General features: G+C 41.7%; 1 protein-coding gene across 1 annotated transcript in view; it reads left to right on the top strand.

Moving 5' to 3' along the window:
• Nucleotides 1-19,411, top strand: part of WASHC2C (WASH complex subunit 2C) — a 37,022-nt gene that overhangs the window by 15,398 nt on the left and 2,213 nt on the right. Inside the window, exons 17-30 of the mRNA XM_087767401.1 lie at nt 292-384; nt 901-1,005; nt 2,933-3,049; nt 4,512-4,675; nt 5,118-5,229; nt 6,167-6,343; nt 7,404-7,586; nt 9,953-10,081; nt 10,286-10,381; nt 11,458-11,577; nt 13,201-13,263; nt 13,956-14,168; nt 16,496-17,107; nt 17,711-17,885. Coding sequence (XP_087623527.1) covers nt 292-384; nt 901-1,005; nt 2,933-3,049; nt 4,512-4,675; nt 5,118-5,229; nt 6,167-6,343; nt 7,404-7,586; nt 9,953-10,081; nt 10,286-10,381; nt 11,458-11,577; nt 13,201-13,263; nt 13,956-14,168; nt 16,496-17,107; nt 17,711-17,885 — 2,359 coding nt within the window. The remainder of the gene's footprint in view (nt 1-291; nt 385-900; nt 1,006-2,932; nt 3,050-4,511; nt 4,676-5,117; nt 5,230-6,166; nt 6,344-7,403; nt 7,587-9,952; nt 10,082-10,285; nt 10,382-11,457; nt 11,578-13,200; nt 13,264-13,955; nt 14,169-16,495; nt 17,108-17,710; nt 17,886-19,411) is intronic.

Below are 19,411 nucleotides of genomic sequence, written 5' to 3'. Positions count from 1 at the left end.
CACGAGGGGGTCTGGCATGAGTTGCTGCATACGTTTTTCTGCTGAGAAAGATGGTGGTGGGAGGGGAGGCCTGTGGTAAGACCTGCAAGTTACTCATGCATAGCTCTGGCTGCACGTGAGGAACTCGGCACATGAGTTTTGGACTTCAGCTGATGGGTGACAAGCTTGTGTTCTGTCCCTTCAGCTGCTGGGATGCTGCCAGCAGCATGCCTCTTAGAAAGGGTCATGTGATGTGCGTGCCGATACTGAATCTAAATGGGTGCTGATGCACTGTCTTTATTTGTCCTAAAGAGTCAACCATCTGCAGGTGAGGACTTCAAGCCTTTGTCTGAAACACCTCCAAGAAAACAGAGGGGCCTGTTCTCTGATGAGGAGGATTCTGAAGTGAGTATCTCTTTAATGAATCCCTACAGAAATCCTTGGGATCTGAGTCACCCTGACTTCAGCCCACTCGTATCTGGAGACTCCTTATTTATCTGTAGGATTAGGAACTCTGATAGCCGTGCATCTACTCCGAGCCATCCTGAAAGTACCTTCTTGCTCCAAGAGGGAAGTCTCTGGGAATGTTTTCCTGTCTTCAGAGAGTTAACCTTGTATGGTATGCACAGGCATAAATTGAAAGCCTGAAGAGGGGAAAGATCAGCAAATCAAGAGCAAGAATCATGAAAGACTGCATATGTTTAATCTTGTGTCCTCGGCTTCCAGATAGCAATTAATCTGTAAAGCTGAGGGAAATCCCTCTGAAGTTGCAGGTGATTGGTACATCTGAGTAAGACAATCTTTCCCTACTTCACAGGCACACTAAACACTTTTTTTAAAAGGAAAAACATGAATGTCCAATTTAGAGTTCTTAAACGTATAGCATTGCTTTGCAAAGTAACGTTTTTTTGGTTTGCACAGGACTTGTTTTCATCAAGTAAAACTGTGAAGTCCAAAGCTACATCTCTCCCCACCAGCAAGTCCATGACAAAAGCTCCACTCTCCTTGTTTGATGATGATGAAGAGGTAAGTACCACTTTCTGATACCGCCTGTGTATAGGAACCCTCCTGCACAGCCTGTTGCAAATGCAGCAGGAAATATTCAGAAGTTTACAACATTAAGCTTGTAAATGGAGCACTAAATTAGAGCACTAAATCGGTCTTGCATTGTGTAGCAGTTCTGAGCATGTAGACAGCATTATGGAGGAGAATGGTAGCAGGGACTTTTGAGAGTTCTTGGTGTCTGTTTAGTATTTTGCAGTCAGTACATATCATCTCTGAACCTAAACATGAAGGATGTTATCCCTCTGATTGATAGGACTAGAGAACACTGAGCAATAGAATGGTGTCCTGGTTTCAGGTGGGATAGAGTTAATTTTCTTCCTAGTAGCTGTTATAGTGCTGTGCTTTGGATTTAGTATGGGAATAATGTTGATAACACTCTGATGTTTTAGTTGTTGCAAAGTACTGCTTACACTAGTCAAGGACTTTTCAGCTTCCCATGCTCTGCCAGGTGCACAAAAAGCTGGGAGGGGGCACAGCCAAGACAGCTGACCCAGACTGGCCAAAGGGCTATTCCATACCATATGATGTCATGCTCAGTATATAAGCTCGGGGGAGTTGGCCATGGGGCAGCAATCGCTGCTCGGGGGCAGGCTGGGCATCAGTCAGTGAATGGTGAGCGGTTGCATCGTGCATCACTTGTTTTGTATATTCTTTCATCGTTATTATTTTCTCTTCCTCTGCTGTTCTATTAAACTGTCTTTATCTCAGCCCATGGGTTTTACTTTTTTTCTGATTCTCTCCCCCATCCCACTGCAGGGTCAGGGAGAATGAGCAAGCAGCTATGTGGTGCTCAGTTGCCAACTGGTGTTAAACCACAACAAACAGATATGAGCTTCAAGAAGCTGTTTTATCTTGGCCTGTGATACTTAGCCACATGGATGGCTTCTTGCTTCTCTTGTGTCATGGATGGTGAATTCCTTTTTTCTTGCCTTTCAGTGTATAAGAATTGTGGCTGCTAGTGTAGAAACTGAGATCAGAGCACTGTTTGTGCAAGAAACTTAACAAAATTGAATTAGTGTGTGCTTTTCTTATCTTTTTTTTTTTACCCTCTTGCCTTCCTACACACCCTCCAAAGAGCTTTCAGCTCTGGGCCTGCAGCCTTCATGGTGAGTTAACTTACCTCATAGTCTTAACCTGAGGCAAATAGGAGGCCTGCTCAGAGCCATAAGATAGGGGACTTCTGCAAACTCAAGATAAAGGTTTGATGTTCAAGAGGGGGCTGCTTCCAGCTCACCTTTCTGAATAGGGGCTGTTCAGAAGCAACTGTCAGGATAGTGAAACATTTTGTAATGTGGTAAGGTCTCTGGTATCTGCCATGAAGGTTGTGTTATGGAACTGAAGTTCAAGTAGAGTGGAGAAAAGCATAAATAAGTGTTAGGTGGTGAAGTCAACATATGCTTTTGTATTTTCTGGTGCCTGTGTAATAATCTGCATTAGTGTCTTCAGGTCTTAGTTCTTGCCCAGTAGTAGTGGTTCAGCTTGCCTATTGCCTGTCCTCTCAGAATAGCACTCATTCTCTATTTCATTATGTAGATGTAGAAACAGTGCCCTATTGTGTTAGCTGCTGTGCAACAGAATTGCCGTGTGGTGGTTTTTGACTGCCAGTCAAGCCTTATGGTGGAGAATCTGTGGGCCAAAACCAGGCTGTGTAGTTACAAGTTTCTGGTCTATCAAGTGCTGTGTGCGTAGAATTCCCTGTACCAGAATACTGTATCACACTTGAAATTGTCTTCAAAAAGGGGTCGTAAAACACCTTTTCTCTATCCTACTCATCTGAGAAGTGGATGGCAACAGTGTCTTGCATGCTGATGACTTCTCGGTGAGCTTTTCATTGTGGTTTTGGCTTTTGATTTTTTTAAATATTTTTTTTTTTCTTATTTATTTTAAGGATCTCTTTGGTGTGGTACCTGCCAAGAAGCAACAGGAAAAACCCCTGGAAGAGAAAGCAAAACAGTCAGAGCCACTCAAGAAAGCCTCCAGCTTATTGTTCAGCAGTGATGAGGAGGTACTGAGGAGTAAGATTTGTTTGAAAGGAGTTACTGGGCTTTATGCTGGGCAAAGCATAAAATTGTTGAGATGGGAACCACAGTCAAACTGCTGTGTCTACATGCCATGCCTACCCCAATCCTGTGACTTGTTTGCAGCTGAGGAAGCTGTCTGATACTTGGCTCAAATTATGTCAGGACCTAAGTAACAGAAGTCATGTGGAAGAGAAAAGTCAGTATTTTCAATGTAATATATAGAAAGATTGATAGCAAATGGAGGCTGCTGCCAACAAATCTGACTTAAAAATACTAAAACAGAAAAATAAGTTTGCTCTTACTGCTTTGATTGTTATAAGGAAAATATAGCAGTTCTAGATAGATATGTGGTGAGTTTTTCTTTGTTTTGGGTTGGGCTTTTTTTTGTGTGTGGTGGTGGTTGGTGGGACTTTTTGTTTGCTTGGGGGAGGTGTTTATTGTTTGTTTGTTTTTTAAAATCTAGAGGTGGGAAAAATGAAACATAAATGACTAGGCTTCCCAGAGAGCAGCTGTCTTCTAGGGATGGAGTAGGTGTTGTCCTGCATCTTAAATGAAAGTCAGAGACACTAAGCAAATTAAAAACTTGTGTGGAAAGTCTCTGAATTAACTCACATGAATAGGGTCCAGACTCTTCTTAGCCCTCCCACCTCCCAAAATTACTCTTTTTTGTGTAGACTTGATTTTTTACTTGTCCTGTAATTGCTCGTTTGGTGGATACTAGCAATATCTTTAGATGCATTTTTATCTTAATGTAGAATAAACGAAGTTCATAATTCAACATGCCTGTAGTCCTTTCAGAAAGAGGATAAACAGAGGTGAGGAACAGGGCAAACCACTTGAAATGCTTGGAATAACAAAACACACAAGCCAGAAAGCTCTCACAACGCTAGAAATGTTTCCGTCTAATGTAGAGCTTTGACTTGTTCAATGGGTAGGCTTGATTAAATGCCAGCTCTGGGGTGGGGGGGAAAGTACTGTGGTTGAAAGTTGAAGAAATAAGAAGTGCAACATCATGCACTCTAGTAATGAGGTGTCTTGGGTGTGGGTGTTGTGTTTTTTTCTTGTTGTTTGTTTATTTTTTTGTCTTTTGGTTTTTTGCCCAGTGCATCAAACTTGCTAATTATTCAAGTGGCTCAAATCACGTTCTACTGGGTGACCTTACTCCTGTGACTACAGTCGACACTGACCTCAGTTGTCAAGAGCAACTATAATAGTAAAGTGTGTGTACCCTATTTTGCTGGGTAAATACTGTATGCCAAAAGGTGGCCAGGCCCTCTGCAAAGCCTGAGCAATGTCAGATTACAGTGGCTAACACAAAGGCAGGAAAATAAACTAGTAGAGAGACGCAAGGACTGCCAAGATGCTGAGGTGTTTCTGCTTATAGAGAAGATGGGAAAGTGGCTTTGACCAAGACAAAAGAAAACTTAACCATTCCTTATTTTTAAGGAACACTGGAACGTCTCCAAGCCAGCTAAACTTCCTTCTGAAGATGACAGAAAAGAGGACCCTGCAAAAGCAGCTAGTGCTGTCAGTCAGGCTAAATCTGTGAAGAAGACGAGCCTCTTTGAGGAAGAGGATGAGGAGGATTTATTTGCAATCACTAAAGAGAGGTGACCGTCCTGGGAGGGGAGAGGGGGGGCAGAACAGCCCAGCAGTGCCCTCGAAACCAGATGGACTCAGGCATATTGCAAATGGTGTCCCTTGCTACTGCTGCTGAGGAGGAAGTAGAAGTGTGTGAGTGGGAATGGGCAGGGCTGGGCTTTACCTGATTTGTATCTGTGGCAGATGATTCTCTTTGCCACCACTGAACTGGGCATTTCCCTGCCAGCAATATAAAATCCTCTTGACCTCTTTTTATCTTCACTTCTGCAGAAAGCTGTGCAGACAAAAAGGGAGGGTGGTAGAATTGTTGAGACAGTGAGGAAGCCACGTCCTGTATCTGGGACCACTTGCTGCAGATAACGATCCTAAGTTATATTTTTAAACAGATGCAGTGTATGGCCTCTGAAACTTTGCACTGAATCTTCCACTTTCTCCTCTCTCTCATTGCAGCCAAAGAAAGCCACAGAAGGTATCGTTGTTGTTTGAAGATGATGCTATTAATGGAGAATCGCTCTTCAGCCCCCAATCAACGCTACTTCCTTCAGCTGCTAAGGCTGCAGTGGTACCTCCTTTTTCTTTTAAAACTAACGTGGAATGCTTAGTCTTTTTATAGTGATCTTTTTTGTTAGGTACTGAATGTAAATCTAACTTGGTTTAGGCAATGGTAGTTCTAGCAAATTGGGAATGGGAACAGGGTGGATTGAACTCTTACATGTAAAATGTCTTACTACCATCAGCCTAATAGAGATTTCAAAATTTTCTTGACCACTAACCCTGAATTTGGTTTATCCTAAAAGCCCTTCCTGAGAATGTTTTGAGAGCTGTCAACCATAAAATACTGTTAAAAGGAACCGACGGCTTACTGCTGACTGTGAAGTTAGGGCTTCACCCTCTGTGTCACCTCAACCCAAGCTGGTTCAGATGTGCCTACAGGCTTCTTACTGGCCCTCTGTTGAGGCTGCTTATGCCATCCTCAGTCTTATGAGCTTAGTCCATAGTGTACTGCCTGTCTGGTTGTGCTTTGGAATTGAGAGTAGGAGTTGCAAAAGCTTAACACAGCTGTGTCTGTAGTGGGAATGCCTGCACATGTGTGTGTGCCACTGTCGCTCCCCCCCCTTGCCTTTCTGCTTACCCGGAAAGAGTTTTCATGGCCCATAAAGACAATAGGCTTAGCAATAGAAGAAGAAACAGGCAAGCCACAGTCTAGCTGCTGGCAGTCACAGGAAACGGTGCACCAACCAGACAAGATTCCCAGGCCGTCTGCTCTAAGCTTGCAACTGCTTCCTGGCACTCTTCAGCCAGACTCAAGAGCCTATAATACTAAAAATCGAAAGTCACAAACCAGAATGTCCCATGGAAGGACAGTAGGAGAAGTCAAGCATGCTGCCAGTGTCCTAGACCCCTGCAGAAGGCAAACTGAGACTCTGCTATCCCACAGCAGTGTATGCTTCTTATATACCCACCAATTTTGTGTCAACAACATTCTCTTAATTTTGCAGGAGAAAGTAAAACCAGTACCAGCACCACCTTTCTTTAATGAAGAAGAAAAGGAAGATCTGCCAGATAGAGCAGCAAGGTCTAACCAGGTAGAAGATACATTGTGGTGTTTAGAAGAACCTGGAGCAGTTCCTGTGCCTAGAGGAACAGATGTTGCAGGGCAACAAACAAAGGAAAAAGTGAGGAATTTTCTTACATTAATCTGAAGTTTGGTAAAGGTTTAGTTTAAAAACAAACAATCAATCAATCAAACAGTGCTGCTGCTCTGGGACAGAATTCTTTTTCTGGATTTCCTCTTCTATTGCCAAGGAGAGAATAACTGTCTCCATTTAGCAAAATACTTGTCAGTCAAACAGCAAATTGATTAAATGGTATTTAAAGGTGTTTTAAACTGACATACATGAGACAATTGTTTGGGGTTTTCTGGGGGGGCGAGGGGAGGAATCTGTTTCGTTTTTCCTCCAGAGTGGCTTGGGTAATCTTTATTCACATGAACAGAGCTTTCCTATAAAAGATAGCCTATGCTAATGTGTAGGCTTTGCTTCAAGCTCAGTAACTTTGTTTTAACATACTCTGATGAGTTATAAATGGTGTTGGTAGCTGTGGCTTTCAGGATTGTGAATTTCTACTGGGCAGCACAGTTACGGAACAGTATTGGCATGTATTATTGAAGGAGCTTCAGCAGAACTTAATCTTGGGCATGGCCTTACTGAGTGATTGTTGGGGAATTACCAGCTGATGAATTTCCAGAGTAGTTATCATGCTCTGCACTTTCCTGAGCACATTCAAGGTTCAGGTAGTGCTGCCCACTCTGAAGAATCCCAAGTTGCATGAACTAGGTACCTCAGAGATAATGGCAAAGCTGTTTAATAAAGCCTTGTGGTGCACATGCAACCTGACATACGGGCAAGAAGGAAACTTTATGCAGGAAGCAGCTTATCAACAGCGCCACAGTGTAGGGCACAGGAGGAAACTTGTGTTCCCTTCAGAGCCATGAAGTGTGTTCTTTTTTTTTTTTTTTTTTTTTTTTTAATCTACTGTCTCTTGCTAATCTGCATGTTGCTATTCTGTCTACTTAGGAAAGATGTGTTGAATAGAGTTGTCTGCTTGGTAATGGATTGCAAAACTCTGACCACTGCTGGCATTTAACCAAGAAAACTTAGTGAGCTTTTGGGCAAACCTGAACTAAATAACAGGCTGATATGTTGGTGTGTTTTGGTTTTTTTTTTTTTGGTGGAGCCTTTTGCAGCAGCATCCTCAGAACCAGCCAGCAGTTCAGATCTGTTTGCAACATCACCACCAGCTCTGGAGAAAGATGTCAAGACCCAAGCTAAGAAAGTGTTAAGCTTGTTTGAGGAGGAGGAAGAGGAGAGACTGGAAGATGATGATGGCATTAAAAATGCACAGAAAGACATTGGTGTGGTGAGTCTAGGGAAGTTCTTGAACACTAGGAAATAGTATTTCTACCTTTCTACCTCTACTATTCCAGCCAAGGTTTTGGTTTTACCCTTCCCTCTCTTCATGTCATGGAGGCTAATCTTTCTCTGTTTCTAAACTTCCGGATTCTTGGGTGAGAAGTTATTCCTGCTCTTCCCCATGATCCTGAACTCCTTTGTAAATTTTTTCCATCCCACTAACTCAAAAGCATTGCCTGCATGCTAGTATGAAAAGAAATGCTGTACAGATGTTTTGGTGAAGCTATTTGATGTCTGCTCTACAGAACTGATTCCTCAGTTACCCCTCAAGGTCAGAGGCACTAGGAAGTAGAAGGATGTGGAATTTGAAGCCTTGTGGTTTATCCTTTTATTTTCTTTATATTGTTGCAGTTTGCTTGGTGGATATATGCCTGCAGACTTAGCTTCAGCAAGAATCATCTTAATTATATGTTTACTTCTGGTTTTCAAGTATGTGTGTTCACTTTTTTAAAGAAGCCTCCAGTTGCCATATTCTTGCTGTCTGGCCTTCCTGATACAGCATATACCATCAAGAGGCAGACTTTAAATCTTCAGCAGCAATGTCATTGAATCCATAGCAATGTTCTTGTTTCTACTTGGTACAGATGTAGCAAAGTCTTTTTCTATAAACTTGAATTCATGTCAAGAACTAAATACTGTATACTACAGTATACCACAAGGTTTTGTCATCTTAGTGTGACCATGTAAAGTAAGTTGTCAATCCTAAAGGCTGTACACACCTTATTCGGAAGTCCTTGGAGCTGAATGAAATAGATGGCTCTTGGAGAAAAATCCCTCTTTGTAGCTGCTTCTGAGTTAAAATGCTTATTTAGCTGTTGTAAATGTATCCTGTGTTTGTTGGGGTGGGGTGGGGTGGGGTCAGGGAATGACATTGTGAGATGATTGCAAGAAGCCACATCTTTCCTGTGAATTTGGGAAGATATAAATCCTTTCAAATCTTTCCTTCAAAGCCCTCAGCTGTCAGCATGTAACAGTCACGAAGTGATTAAGGTGCTGAAATGCATATTCATGCAAAAATCAGAATAGGTAATTTAGGAACTTAATCTTTTTGATAGGCAAATCTGAAAGGCACTACTATTTTCCTTGCTTATCTCAGTTTAATATGCATTTCGTGTGTGGATACCACTAGATGTGCATTAGGTTTTCATGTATCTGGGCATAAACAGCAATTCTAGTGCTCTAAGAATGTGACCTGGATTTTGATATCAAATTAAAGCTGGTGCACAGAGAGACTGAGAATGGAGCAGTAATAAAAATCATAGGACAGAGTGTATGGACCAAAAATGGTGTACTGCAAACTAGCTTAAGTAGGCAGCCCTTTGGGGCTCCTGGAGACTTGGGAAAGGGAGAATCTGGCTTTATTCTTATGACTACTGCTCTTGCTGCTTGGATTTGGAGTCTGATGTTACGCTACTGGACATTCGGTCATGCTCTTAAGAGGCATCCTTTCATTGGCATAGGTCCTGAAGAGACAGCTGGATGGTGAAACATATATACTGGCCTTTTCCTAGACCTTCAGTGGGGCCTTTGCCTTTTGAAAGTCAGACCTGGGTGCATACAGTGACCATGACCATAGAAAGGCATTGGTTTTGGTGTCCAAGCAGCTGATACTGGTTGGTTTGCCCGATAGTGGAGGGCTGATAAAGTGATATGTTTCACTGTCAACCTTCCCCACCACCAGCAAATTTGAAAGTACAAGCTCTTGCCAAAGACAGACAATATGTTCTCTTCTTCATTGTGGGAGTGTGTTTGCTTTAACAGGAGGAGAACAGGGAGTCTAGCAACACTAATAGCTTTACAGGCCTTCAACTTTGGGTTTTTTGTTTGTTTGGGTTTTTTTTTAATTATTTTATTCTTCTTTAAAAGGTAGCTTAGGAAGATAATTAACCAGATTCTCTTCCTCTCACTTCTCTGTCCTCAGCTGAAAAATTCAAGGCATAAAAGTCTTACTAAAATATAAACCTTACTGTACACTCATGATAACATAGTGAAAACCATTTTTCTTTTTTTTTTTCTCCTTCCTCCTAAGGAAGCCTTACAGGTAAATAGTAGCATCTGGATCTCAGGTCAGCAGACACAGATACATTTTGGTTAATATCTTCTCATCAAATTGAACTGTGAATACAAATATTTACATTGTAAGCTTTGCAAATTTGGTCAAAGTGAAATATGTAACTGGCAGTTAAAGTTGTATTTTTGTTACCAGGGTTGTCGTGTAGCCTCAGGTGAACTGTAACCTCTCTTACCACTAGGCAAATAACCTCCTAAAGGAGGGAGTTTCTCACTGTGTGGACCTTTCTCCTCTCCTTCCAGGCTTCTGAGAAAAGTACTCGGCCCAAAAGCACCGGAGTCTTTCAAGACGAAGAGCTTCTCTTCAGTCACAAACTTCAGAAGGACAATGATCCAGATGTCGACCTTTTTGCCAGCCCCAAGAAGTCAATGGTGAGTTAAAAGTCCTCTTCTGAACCTGCTATTTAAAAACGGTCTTTGAAGTGTGCGCCTTACCGGTGTTCGTTGTTTGAACACAGCTTAGGATTCACTGATTTCCAGGAAGGGCCAAGTGCTAATATCGGTTCAGGCATCACAGGCCAAAGGAGATGTGCTTTTATCTGTGATACATCTTTTCTTTATCCTTTGTCTCATTAGTCTGCAAACCGTATCCTGAAGCCATCATCTGGAGGAGGGCTTTTTGGGGATGACGATGAGGATGATCTCTTCAGTACTGCCAAAACAAACCTTCCGGTATCTGTTCCTCTACAGTAAATGGCTTATATAAAATACGTTGGGAAGAAGTGTATGGAAGGGATGTTTTCCATATGTATGCCAGCAAGAAATGAAGTGACTTCTCAGATCTTTTTGAGAGAATAGAAATGGCCATTGTGACCCTGAAGACACAGGGAACAAACAGATCCATTAAGTCTCCCAAAACTGGGATGAGAGGATTGGATTATTTTTCTTTTTTGTGTACCGCTGGGACTGGCTTAGATGTAAGAGAACACACCTGAGCAGAAATCAGAGTAGTAGAGTTTGTATTGTTTAATTGTTTTATCATTTAACTTGCTAATATTACTTCCCTGTAGTTCATGCATGACTGTTGAGTCTTGCTCTATGACTTATGTAATTGTAGTCTCTGCAGGTTGGTTTGATTTAAGGTAATGAACGTGGTATTAAAATCCTTGTGATTACTGGATTGTTTTTAGAGGGTGAGCAGCTGCAGTATTGAACTAGACTGCATTACAGGTGGTCTGAGGTCGAAGTCCTAACATGCATTCTAAACTGCTACTCTAAATGTATTTAGCTTAATTAAATTGAAGCCATCTTTTACTTTAGTCTATTTTCAAATCTATAGCTGGAAGTTAGGCTAGAAAACTGGCAATAGTTCCCGGAAACAGTTTCTTTGAGGACTGCAGAAGGGGTGGTCTTAAGTAATTAGCGCTTGGCAGCTATATATGGAGCCTGTTTGCTTGAAAACATAAAAATAGCAGTGTTCCTTAGCTAGCTTTGTGCTTTTATTTTCCCTGCTGTCCTGTTCATGAGGAAATACATATGCATTTGGAAGTTTATTGAAACTCTCGTTATTTATCGTTAGTGTAGACAGCAAAGGCTGAGGTAGGTTAAAGGAATGGAGTGGAAGGCCCTTGGCATTGCAGAGCCAAAAGGCAATGCCTGCAATGCATTGCAGAGTCAAAAGACATGGCAGGTTTTCTGTTCAGATAGAAGCAAGATTTTTAAAAGCTGTGCTTGTTTTAGTTTGTTTTTAATCTGCAGACCATGCTTTTTACCCAATTCATGTTGACTTGTGCTCTTAATGCTTTCAGAAAATAGCTGAGAAGAAAACACTTAAGGCCAGTACTGGCCCTTCCTTGGACAGCAGTAACCTTCTAGAACATGGTTTAAGTGCCAAACAAGATGAAGCTCTGAAGGCAGTAACTACAGAGGCAAGTACCTAAATCTTATGCCTTGAACAGCATGCAAAGAACAAGGAGATGTATCATTTTATTTTAAATAAGTCTCCTGAAAAGATCAAAACTAATGTCTGGATTCACTGTCTGCAAAGCAGCAACAGGTGGCCAAACTTTTCTCTGCTTATCAGCAGGTGCACTGTTACTAGCAAGAAGTTTAAATGCTATTGATACGGTGTTTTATTCATTGCCCGCACACTTAAAAGGGCAAAATACAAGGCAGTGAAGAACTACACTTCAGGTCCAGTTGGATTGAAAATGGGTTGTTGTTCATTTTTCTCTGAAGTGCCAGTATCTGTTGGAGTGAATGTGATCTTTAAAGTATAGGTAGGCTTTCTCAGAAAGGAGATCAGGGCATGCAGCACAAATCTGTGGCTGTTGAGAATCTTATGTTGGAGACTTTATGATGAGCAAACAAGACTCCTACTCCTGTCCTTAATCTTGCAGAACCAAGGGTCTCTGGGAGAGGCAGTCTGGATCTGAATTCTGGCTTGTGCCTCACCAGAGCTGCTTGTTGGATTTCCATCTGTAGGAGATTAGCTTTTCATTGTGGGGGTGGGTGGTGTTTTTTTTCCCCTGAGCTGAGGAACACAGAGCAAGTCTGTAGGGCTAGTAATTAGCCTGTCTTCCCTTATGGTGAAGTATTCCTTGAAGTGTAGAACCATGCTCATCTTCCCTTTTTTGTAGCTACTGACAGCCTGGTATAGGAATGATCTCAGCCTGTCTAAGGTTCAGCTGAACACCATATGCATTTAAGTGGAGAATGATCTCCTCAGACACTGGGATTCCTCTGTCATGCTATGAAGACCCCCAAACCAGTGTCCTAACCCTTGCAAACCCTTAGTTACTTCAACCTGGCTGAAGGAGCTCTGACTGCCTGGTCACACCAACAGTAGTACAGCCTAGCTCATAGAACCATGGTAGACTACAAACTTGTGGAGAGCAAGCCCTGGGAAGAGCACCTTAGCTGATTTGGTTCATCCCTAAGTCCTAGAATTGACCCAAGTCTTCAGACCAAAGAGCTGCTCTTGCCCTTTTAGTCTAGTCTTATTTCTGGCACTGATGGCCTGCTTTCTGTAGAGGAGCACTCACTTCTCTGAAGCTCTTTTCCTTGCAGGCTGAGAGGTACAATTTTATAGCCTTCTTGGCTTCCATGTGGGCTTCATTGAAGTCTGTGTCCCTATTATAGCCAGTCACAAAGAGAAAAGTTAATTACATCGTGATCTTGCAACATGGCTTCAGAGGGTCTTAGGGGAGGGAATAAGCAAGGAGGGAGGGTAGCTGTCAGAGTTTGATTTGACTGGTGGTGTGTGTGACCTGGAGAAGATGCAAGTTGTTGGGTTACTATGGCAAAGTATAATATTGGGTAGAAGGAGGGTGGAATGAAATGTGATAATGAAGATGGGGCTATGGCATGTGGGGAACTGAAGCTGAAAATGGAGTGACTGTAGCTCTGATGGTAGAATGTGATGATAACAAGGTATTTTCAGAAGAAATTGGTAAGCAGTGAGCTGCTTTCTATAGATGTATTAAAATGAAAACTATGGTCTGGTTGACAACAACTTGTCCACTTGTTTAATCCAGTGTAATTTTGTGCAGAAATCTACAGGTCCTGTTCCCATTAAAACCAAAGAGCCCTCATCTCGGATTGGAAAGCTACAAGTAATTAACTTTACTGGCATTTTGACTTTCAAAAAAAAAAAAAAATCTTCCTTGCCTCACTGATGGCTCTCCCTGAAACAAAATCTTTTTACTTCCTTACCTTACTCTTGCAATTTTTTTTTTTTTCAGATGGCGCATTTTCTATTACTTTTTTCTGTATCGCATGTTTAATATTATTTCCCCCTCCCTTTTCACACTTGATTCTTAGCAGCACTATTTAATCTATTTGGGGGGCAGAGGGTGGGCTCGTCTTTGACCTCTTATTCTTCTCAGCCCTATTTTAAGTATGTTCAGAGACTCTTAGGGGTTTGGGGTTTTGGTTATGTCCCTCTTCTGACATGAAATGACTAATAATTGTCTGTATTACAGTATCACTCTTAATGTCAGAACCATTGTTGTCCTCAGACAGGATACTGAGCTACATAGGTGTTTGGTCTGACACAATGGGGCTGTGCTGTTCCTGAAGCTCTTGCACAGAATAATAGTGTTGAGCAGTCCACAGGTTTAGTGAGACAAAGAATGTGGGAGACACAGAAGTGTGTAGGTGTGAGAAAGGCCAGGCACTTGCAGAAGTAGAACTTGAATGCCTACATACACTAGTTCTTGCTGCTTCTCTGGAGCCATGCTTGCTCTTGAGCAGTATTAACGTGATCATCTTTTGTGTGTATGTTCTTCTTTTCTTTGTTTTGTAGGCTAACTTGGCTATTAACCCTGCAGCCTTACTACCTGGTGCAATGCCTAAGGTCTCCAATGTAAAGTCCCCCTTACCAGTTCTGGACACTCCATTGCATGAGCCCAAGGATGTACAGAACAGCGAAGCCTTCTCTGCCGCAGGAAACAATGAAGAATTAGGTGTAAGCTTTGATCAGCCTATGCAGGCGGATACCTTGCACAGCGCCAATAAGGTAACCTTGGTATTTAGGAGGATAGAAAGGGGGATTAAAAATGCAGTCTGTCCTCATGCAGGAATTTGTGATTTGGTATGCAAGTTCTGCTAACAGTGTGATCTATCTGAATCTAAGTGGAGATGTGGAAATCTAATCCCCTCTCGCTTCCATGGACCACTGAAGAGGAAGTCAAGCCTACTACATTCTTAGTTCTGTAAGGGGCTTATGCATATGCCTAATTCTGTGCCTTTTTAAGGTACATGTGTACGTTCCTCAAATACAGTGGTTTTCCCTATAGGTTAAAGGTATTTTAGCATAACATCTTGTCCTGTCTCAGGAGATGTCAACCTGAAAACCAGAAAAAAGCTATCTCTCTAGGCTAACTATAAAATACGTTATGGACAGCTGCTGTGGGAAGATATTAAGAACACATCACTGCTGTATGTTGACCTTTACCTCCTCTGTGGATAAAAATGTCATGTTGTTCTGAACTGTCACTCCTAATTCTTTTTCAGACAAAAACCTTGTTTTTAAAGAAAAAACCCACACAAAACCAAAACAAAAAAAGTATTACAGCTTTTGACGTGGCAGATCTCTGCCTTCTGACTCACTTGTTTTTTATTCATACCTTTTACTTTATGGACTGCAAAAGGCATATTCTAATTAAAGATTTAGTGGTTCTTTTTATTTAAAAAAAAAAAAAGCTTGATGCATGTAGTTAAGATTTGGCCTGGGTGCTCATGATTTTATAAGTCTCTTGGGTCTTCTGAGAGCAGCGATTTGCATAAGATAACTGAGGATCTTAGCTTTGATTCTTTGCCTAATGCTGCTGGGGCTGTTCGTTACTACATGAGCAGCAGAGATGACTTGGGAAGATGCAGCAGTTGTCACCACAATGGCTGACGTGACCCCTTAGTGTCAAATTGGTTTGAAGCTTGTACATCAGACTAATGCATTACCATGTAGGCATAGTTGTTTCCAATAGCAGCGTGTCCTGCACAACAGACAAAACCCTCTATCATGATACTTTTAAATAGATAGACATGCAAAAGAATAGAGCTCCTGCAGCTGCATATGGTCAACCTTGAATGTTCATTTTAGCATAGTGATGATGCATGTTTGTTTACAGAATTAATCTGAGAAGCATCATCTCAGTAACTATACAGCAAATGTTTTTTGTGGCTTGGGTTACATGTTTTAATTTTGGTGTATCATTGCTTCTTGAACCTTTCAAGTTTAAGCTGTAAATATATGCAGCCAACTGCACTTTTTTCTAAAGGCTGGAACAAAGCAACCTACCCAGCTTTCTGTCTGTCCCTTTAAAGAACAGTGCATGGGGCAGGGATCAGTTTATTTCAAGTCCATCTCCCTTCCATCATAATTTTCCTGTTTTTCAGCCATGCTCTGATAAATACAGCCCCACACTCTGAAGGCAGATGTGCTTCTACAATGATTCTGACAAAAGCACATGGCTCCTTTAAGCTGTGTTATAGCATATCCATCCAGATTGTCTTTCTACTCCAACACAGGAATTAAAAAAAGGGAAGAGGAGGTTGTACTGATCTGTTTTCTACCTGTGTGAATACTCCTGTCCATGTGGGATATGGCAGAGGCTATAATGGAAACTTGCAGGGGGGCTTTTTTAAAAGCAGCAGAGGAATGAACTGCAGCGGGCTATGCATAAAATGAAACTAAATGGAAAACATAATTAGTCATAACTTGGACAGACTAACTGCTCTGCAGAAGCCCCTGGATTAGCAAGCTGTCAGACTGACTAAGGTATTACCTAAAGCCGGCAGGCTAGAGCAGCTTGCTGACCTGTGTTGTGACTCTCTACTTGTGAGTGCTGTTGCTTTTGTAGCCCAATTACACCTGCTGTGGAATGACCAGAGGGCAACAAATCAAAAGTCCTGGGTTATTTTTCTGAACCTTGCTGCAAACCACTCCAAGCTTGAATGTCCCATTTGTCCATCTTCCCCTTTCTGAAAAATGGGGAGAATGGATGATGCTGAGCTGACGATGCATGGTTCCTGCTGCTTCTCCCTGTAACCTAAATCAGTGTCTGCTCAGCATTCCTTGCTCAAGATTCTCAACTGAGCATTTGTTTAAATGTACATGTAGGTGTTTAAGTTACTTAAACCAGAGCTGTGAGCAGAACTTGTAGCTAATTCAGTTTCAGTGTGCTAGTATGAAATGGGTAATGCATGTTAATTGCAGTGTTGTGAAGGCAGACAAAGTGCTACAAGGAAACATAACAGGAATCCTAACCTGTCTTCTGTGAATTGTCTCTTTTTTTTTTTTTTCCTCCTATATAACCCTGCTCTGCTTTTACTCCTTTCTTGCAGACCAGGATCAAGGTTACAGGAAAACGAAGACCTCCTAGCAGAATGGCCCGCCGTCTAGCTGCCCAAGAATCTGAAGAGAGTGAGGAGGTGGACAGTGCTAAAGAATCACAATTCTCTCTACCAAAACAGACATCAGCAATAGCGAACATAAAGGAGCCTCTTGCTACTGAAGCAGAGTCCAAGGAAAAGGGCTTTCTCTCTGGCTTGTCACTACCAGCTCATGGCAGTGTTTTGTCTGCTGGGACAAACAAACTCCTTCCTCCAGAATCCACAGATCAAGAGGATGATCTGTTTGGATCAGAAGACCTTTTTGCAAGCAGCTCAACATCCAGACCAGCTGCACAATCAAAGTTAAAGGAGGGAATGCCAGACAGCATGGCTAACAAACCCATTGAGGGCAGGGAGAAAAAGCCTGATCTGTCTGTTCTGGGTCATCAGGACAGTAATGATCTCTTTCAGCCTATACAGCAAAAATCATCAACAAAAAGCAGCCCTATGCCTTTTTTGGAGGAAGAGGAAGACTCTCTCTTCACCTGTCAGAAAACTGGAAAAAAGGAGTTGAAATCTGCTGTCCGGCAAGCTGTTGAGCCTACTGCCCAAGATATCTTTGAGGTAATCATTAAGCCTGCTACCTTGGCCTTTTTGATCCCCAGGGCCTTATGCAGACCCCTTTACTTAGACACAGGCTTAATGGAGGCTGCTGAGTAGGGTGGGGTGCGCAGGATGGGTAGTGAAGTAAACTGGCAGTCATGCTCTGCTACTGGGTAATAGAAACCCTTTCTTTGGATGTTCACCCCCTTATTAGCAGGAGTGGATTAAAAGGTGGAGCCTTAACATAGAGCAGGCATGTCACTGAATGTGCTGTGACAACATATCTATGATTATGATCTTTTTCAGAGTAATAAAGTATGTGGTTCTTATCTGTTAGCTGTCTGTTCAACACACAGCAGCTTAAATAAGTCTTTTAAAAAAGGAATAAAGTTGGCAGGCTGGGCAGCTGATACAAGCCTCTGTGTGCTGTACTTGACCTGTGCACAATCCCACACTAAGGCACTTCTGCCCAGTCCTCCATGGGAAGAAGGGACTCAAACTTCTCGGGTTTGAGAAGCCCAAGGCTGTCAGTCTTCTAAACATCTCAGCTGCTGGGTACAGATAATTTGACTATTTTCTTGAAGTGTGTTGTGTACTGATGATCTCTTTGTGCTTTGCTCCAAGGATGATATATTTGCCACTGAGGCAATTAAACCAATGAACAAAGCAAAAGAGAAAATGCCAGAGACTAACCTGTTCGACGATAACATTGATATTTTTGCGGATCTCACCATAAAACCAAAAGAAAAGAAGACAAAGAAAAAGGTGGAACAAAAATCCATATTTGATGATGATATGGGTAAGTGTCTAATGTCTTGCTGCTAATTTCATAATATTGTCCCGAGTTGCTTTCATCAGAGATGTTTTAGAAACTTTTGCTTTCTTTTAAATTTTCAACTGCTCTGAAATTCCTGGTCATCCTTGGATTTTAGCATTGGATGAGAACTTCCTAGATTTGTAGAGCTAGCATGGCATTTAAATGGTTTAGGAGAGTGTATAAAATTCTTCTGAGAGAAGGAATAGTTTAATTCCTGTAGGGATTTTCTCACCTGTGGGAATTAGAACTAAGTTCTCTTGTCTGGAGTAAAAGACTAATCTCATGTTGTTATGGCTCTAAGAAATACATTCTCTGTTTCAATTTACGCAGCTTTTTGTATCGTACTTTCAGGTGAATCACTGATATGAAGAAATTAGCATCTCTTCCCACCCCACCTTAACTATTGTGTTGACTACCTTGGAGAACATAAGATTTTGTTTACAGTCATGTATACCCAGAACAATTTACAAATACTACACCTGAGAGCAAAAGTTTGCCCTGTATAATTTGTTGAAAAAGCAGCATCTAGTAATGTGAAATGATGCAAAGCATGCTCCTTTCTTGTTTTCCATCAATGGAGGTATCAAAAGTCATTTGATCCCAGACTGTGTGTTTATTCTCAGGCTCTTCATGTTTATAGCTCTTCTTTGGGATTGCATGTATTTCTTTTCCTCTAAGACAAAAAAATTCCCTTCTCCTCTAGCTTTGATTCTTGTCAGTCTTCATTCTTTCTAACCTATTCAAACTGAATCTGGCTTATCACTGTTTTGCTTGGACTGCTGTTAAGCATTCCAGCCTGATGGAATGACCTGGCTGAAGTCTGTAAATGTGTTAGAAAACTTGCCAGAGAATGAACATCTTGAGATTTCAAAACCTTCTCAATTGATATAAAAAAGAAGACTTAAACATTTGCGGGCAAGGTATTTGAAATATGTATTGGATGATTAAAATATTTTAATAATTTGCATTTTTTTCATGTAGCCTATAGCAAATGAAAGAATTTCCCAAACAGCTACCCCTTCCAAATACTTCGGCACAAAAATCCGGACCTCGTGTTGAAAAAAAACAGTTGTACAGTGCCACTTGAAAGTATTTTGGAAAATCAGCCACAACAGAACCTGTCGTTTGCACTTCCACTTTTGACATCTGCTCTAGTGCTAGAGCTTGTTGTTTGATGTCACATCTGATCTTGATACCTATAGCATCTACAGCACCCTGTATCTGAAAAACTTCCTCTTCCTCTAGAGTGTTGACTGTTTTGTGGTGCAGCCCTAGGTATGTGGCTACTTTGTGCCTAAAGCTATGGAGCTCCAGAACACCAGCAGGAGTGTAGGGAAGATCCGTGAGGGTGAGGATGCCCTGCTGGCACTAGAGTGGTAGGAACTGGCACTTGCCTATGCTTTAGGTTAAGGGTTGGCTTGAGTGATCATGGTAGCACTTTATCAGGACTGTATATTGTTGCCTTAGGAGATCCTTTCTGCTGCAAATAAAACAGTAAGTGGGTGCAG

Source organism: Nipponia nippon, unplaced genomic scaffold (assembly GCF_047370975.1).
Source record: "Nipponia nippon isolate SJK-2023a ecotype South Korea unplaced genomic scaffold, ASM4737097v1 scaffold_3, whole genome shotgun sequence".
In the NCBI taxonomy this organism is placed as follows: Eukaryota; Metazoa; Chordata; class Aves; order Pelecaniformes; family Threskiornithidae; genus Nipponia; species Nipponia nippon.
This window is presented reverse-complemented; position numbering and strand designations above follow the sequence as displayed.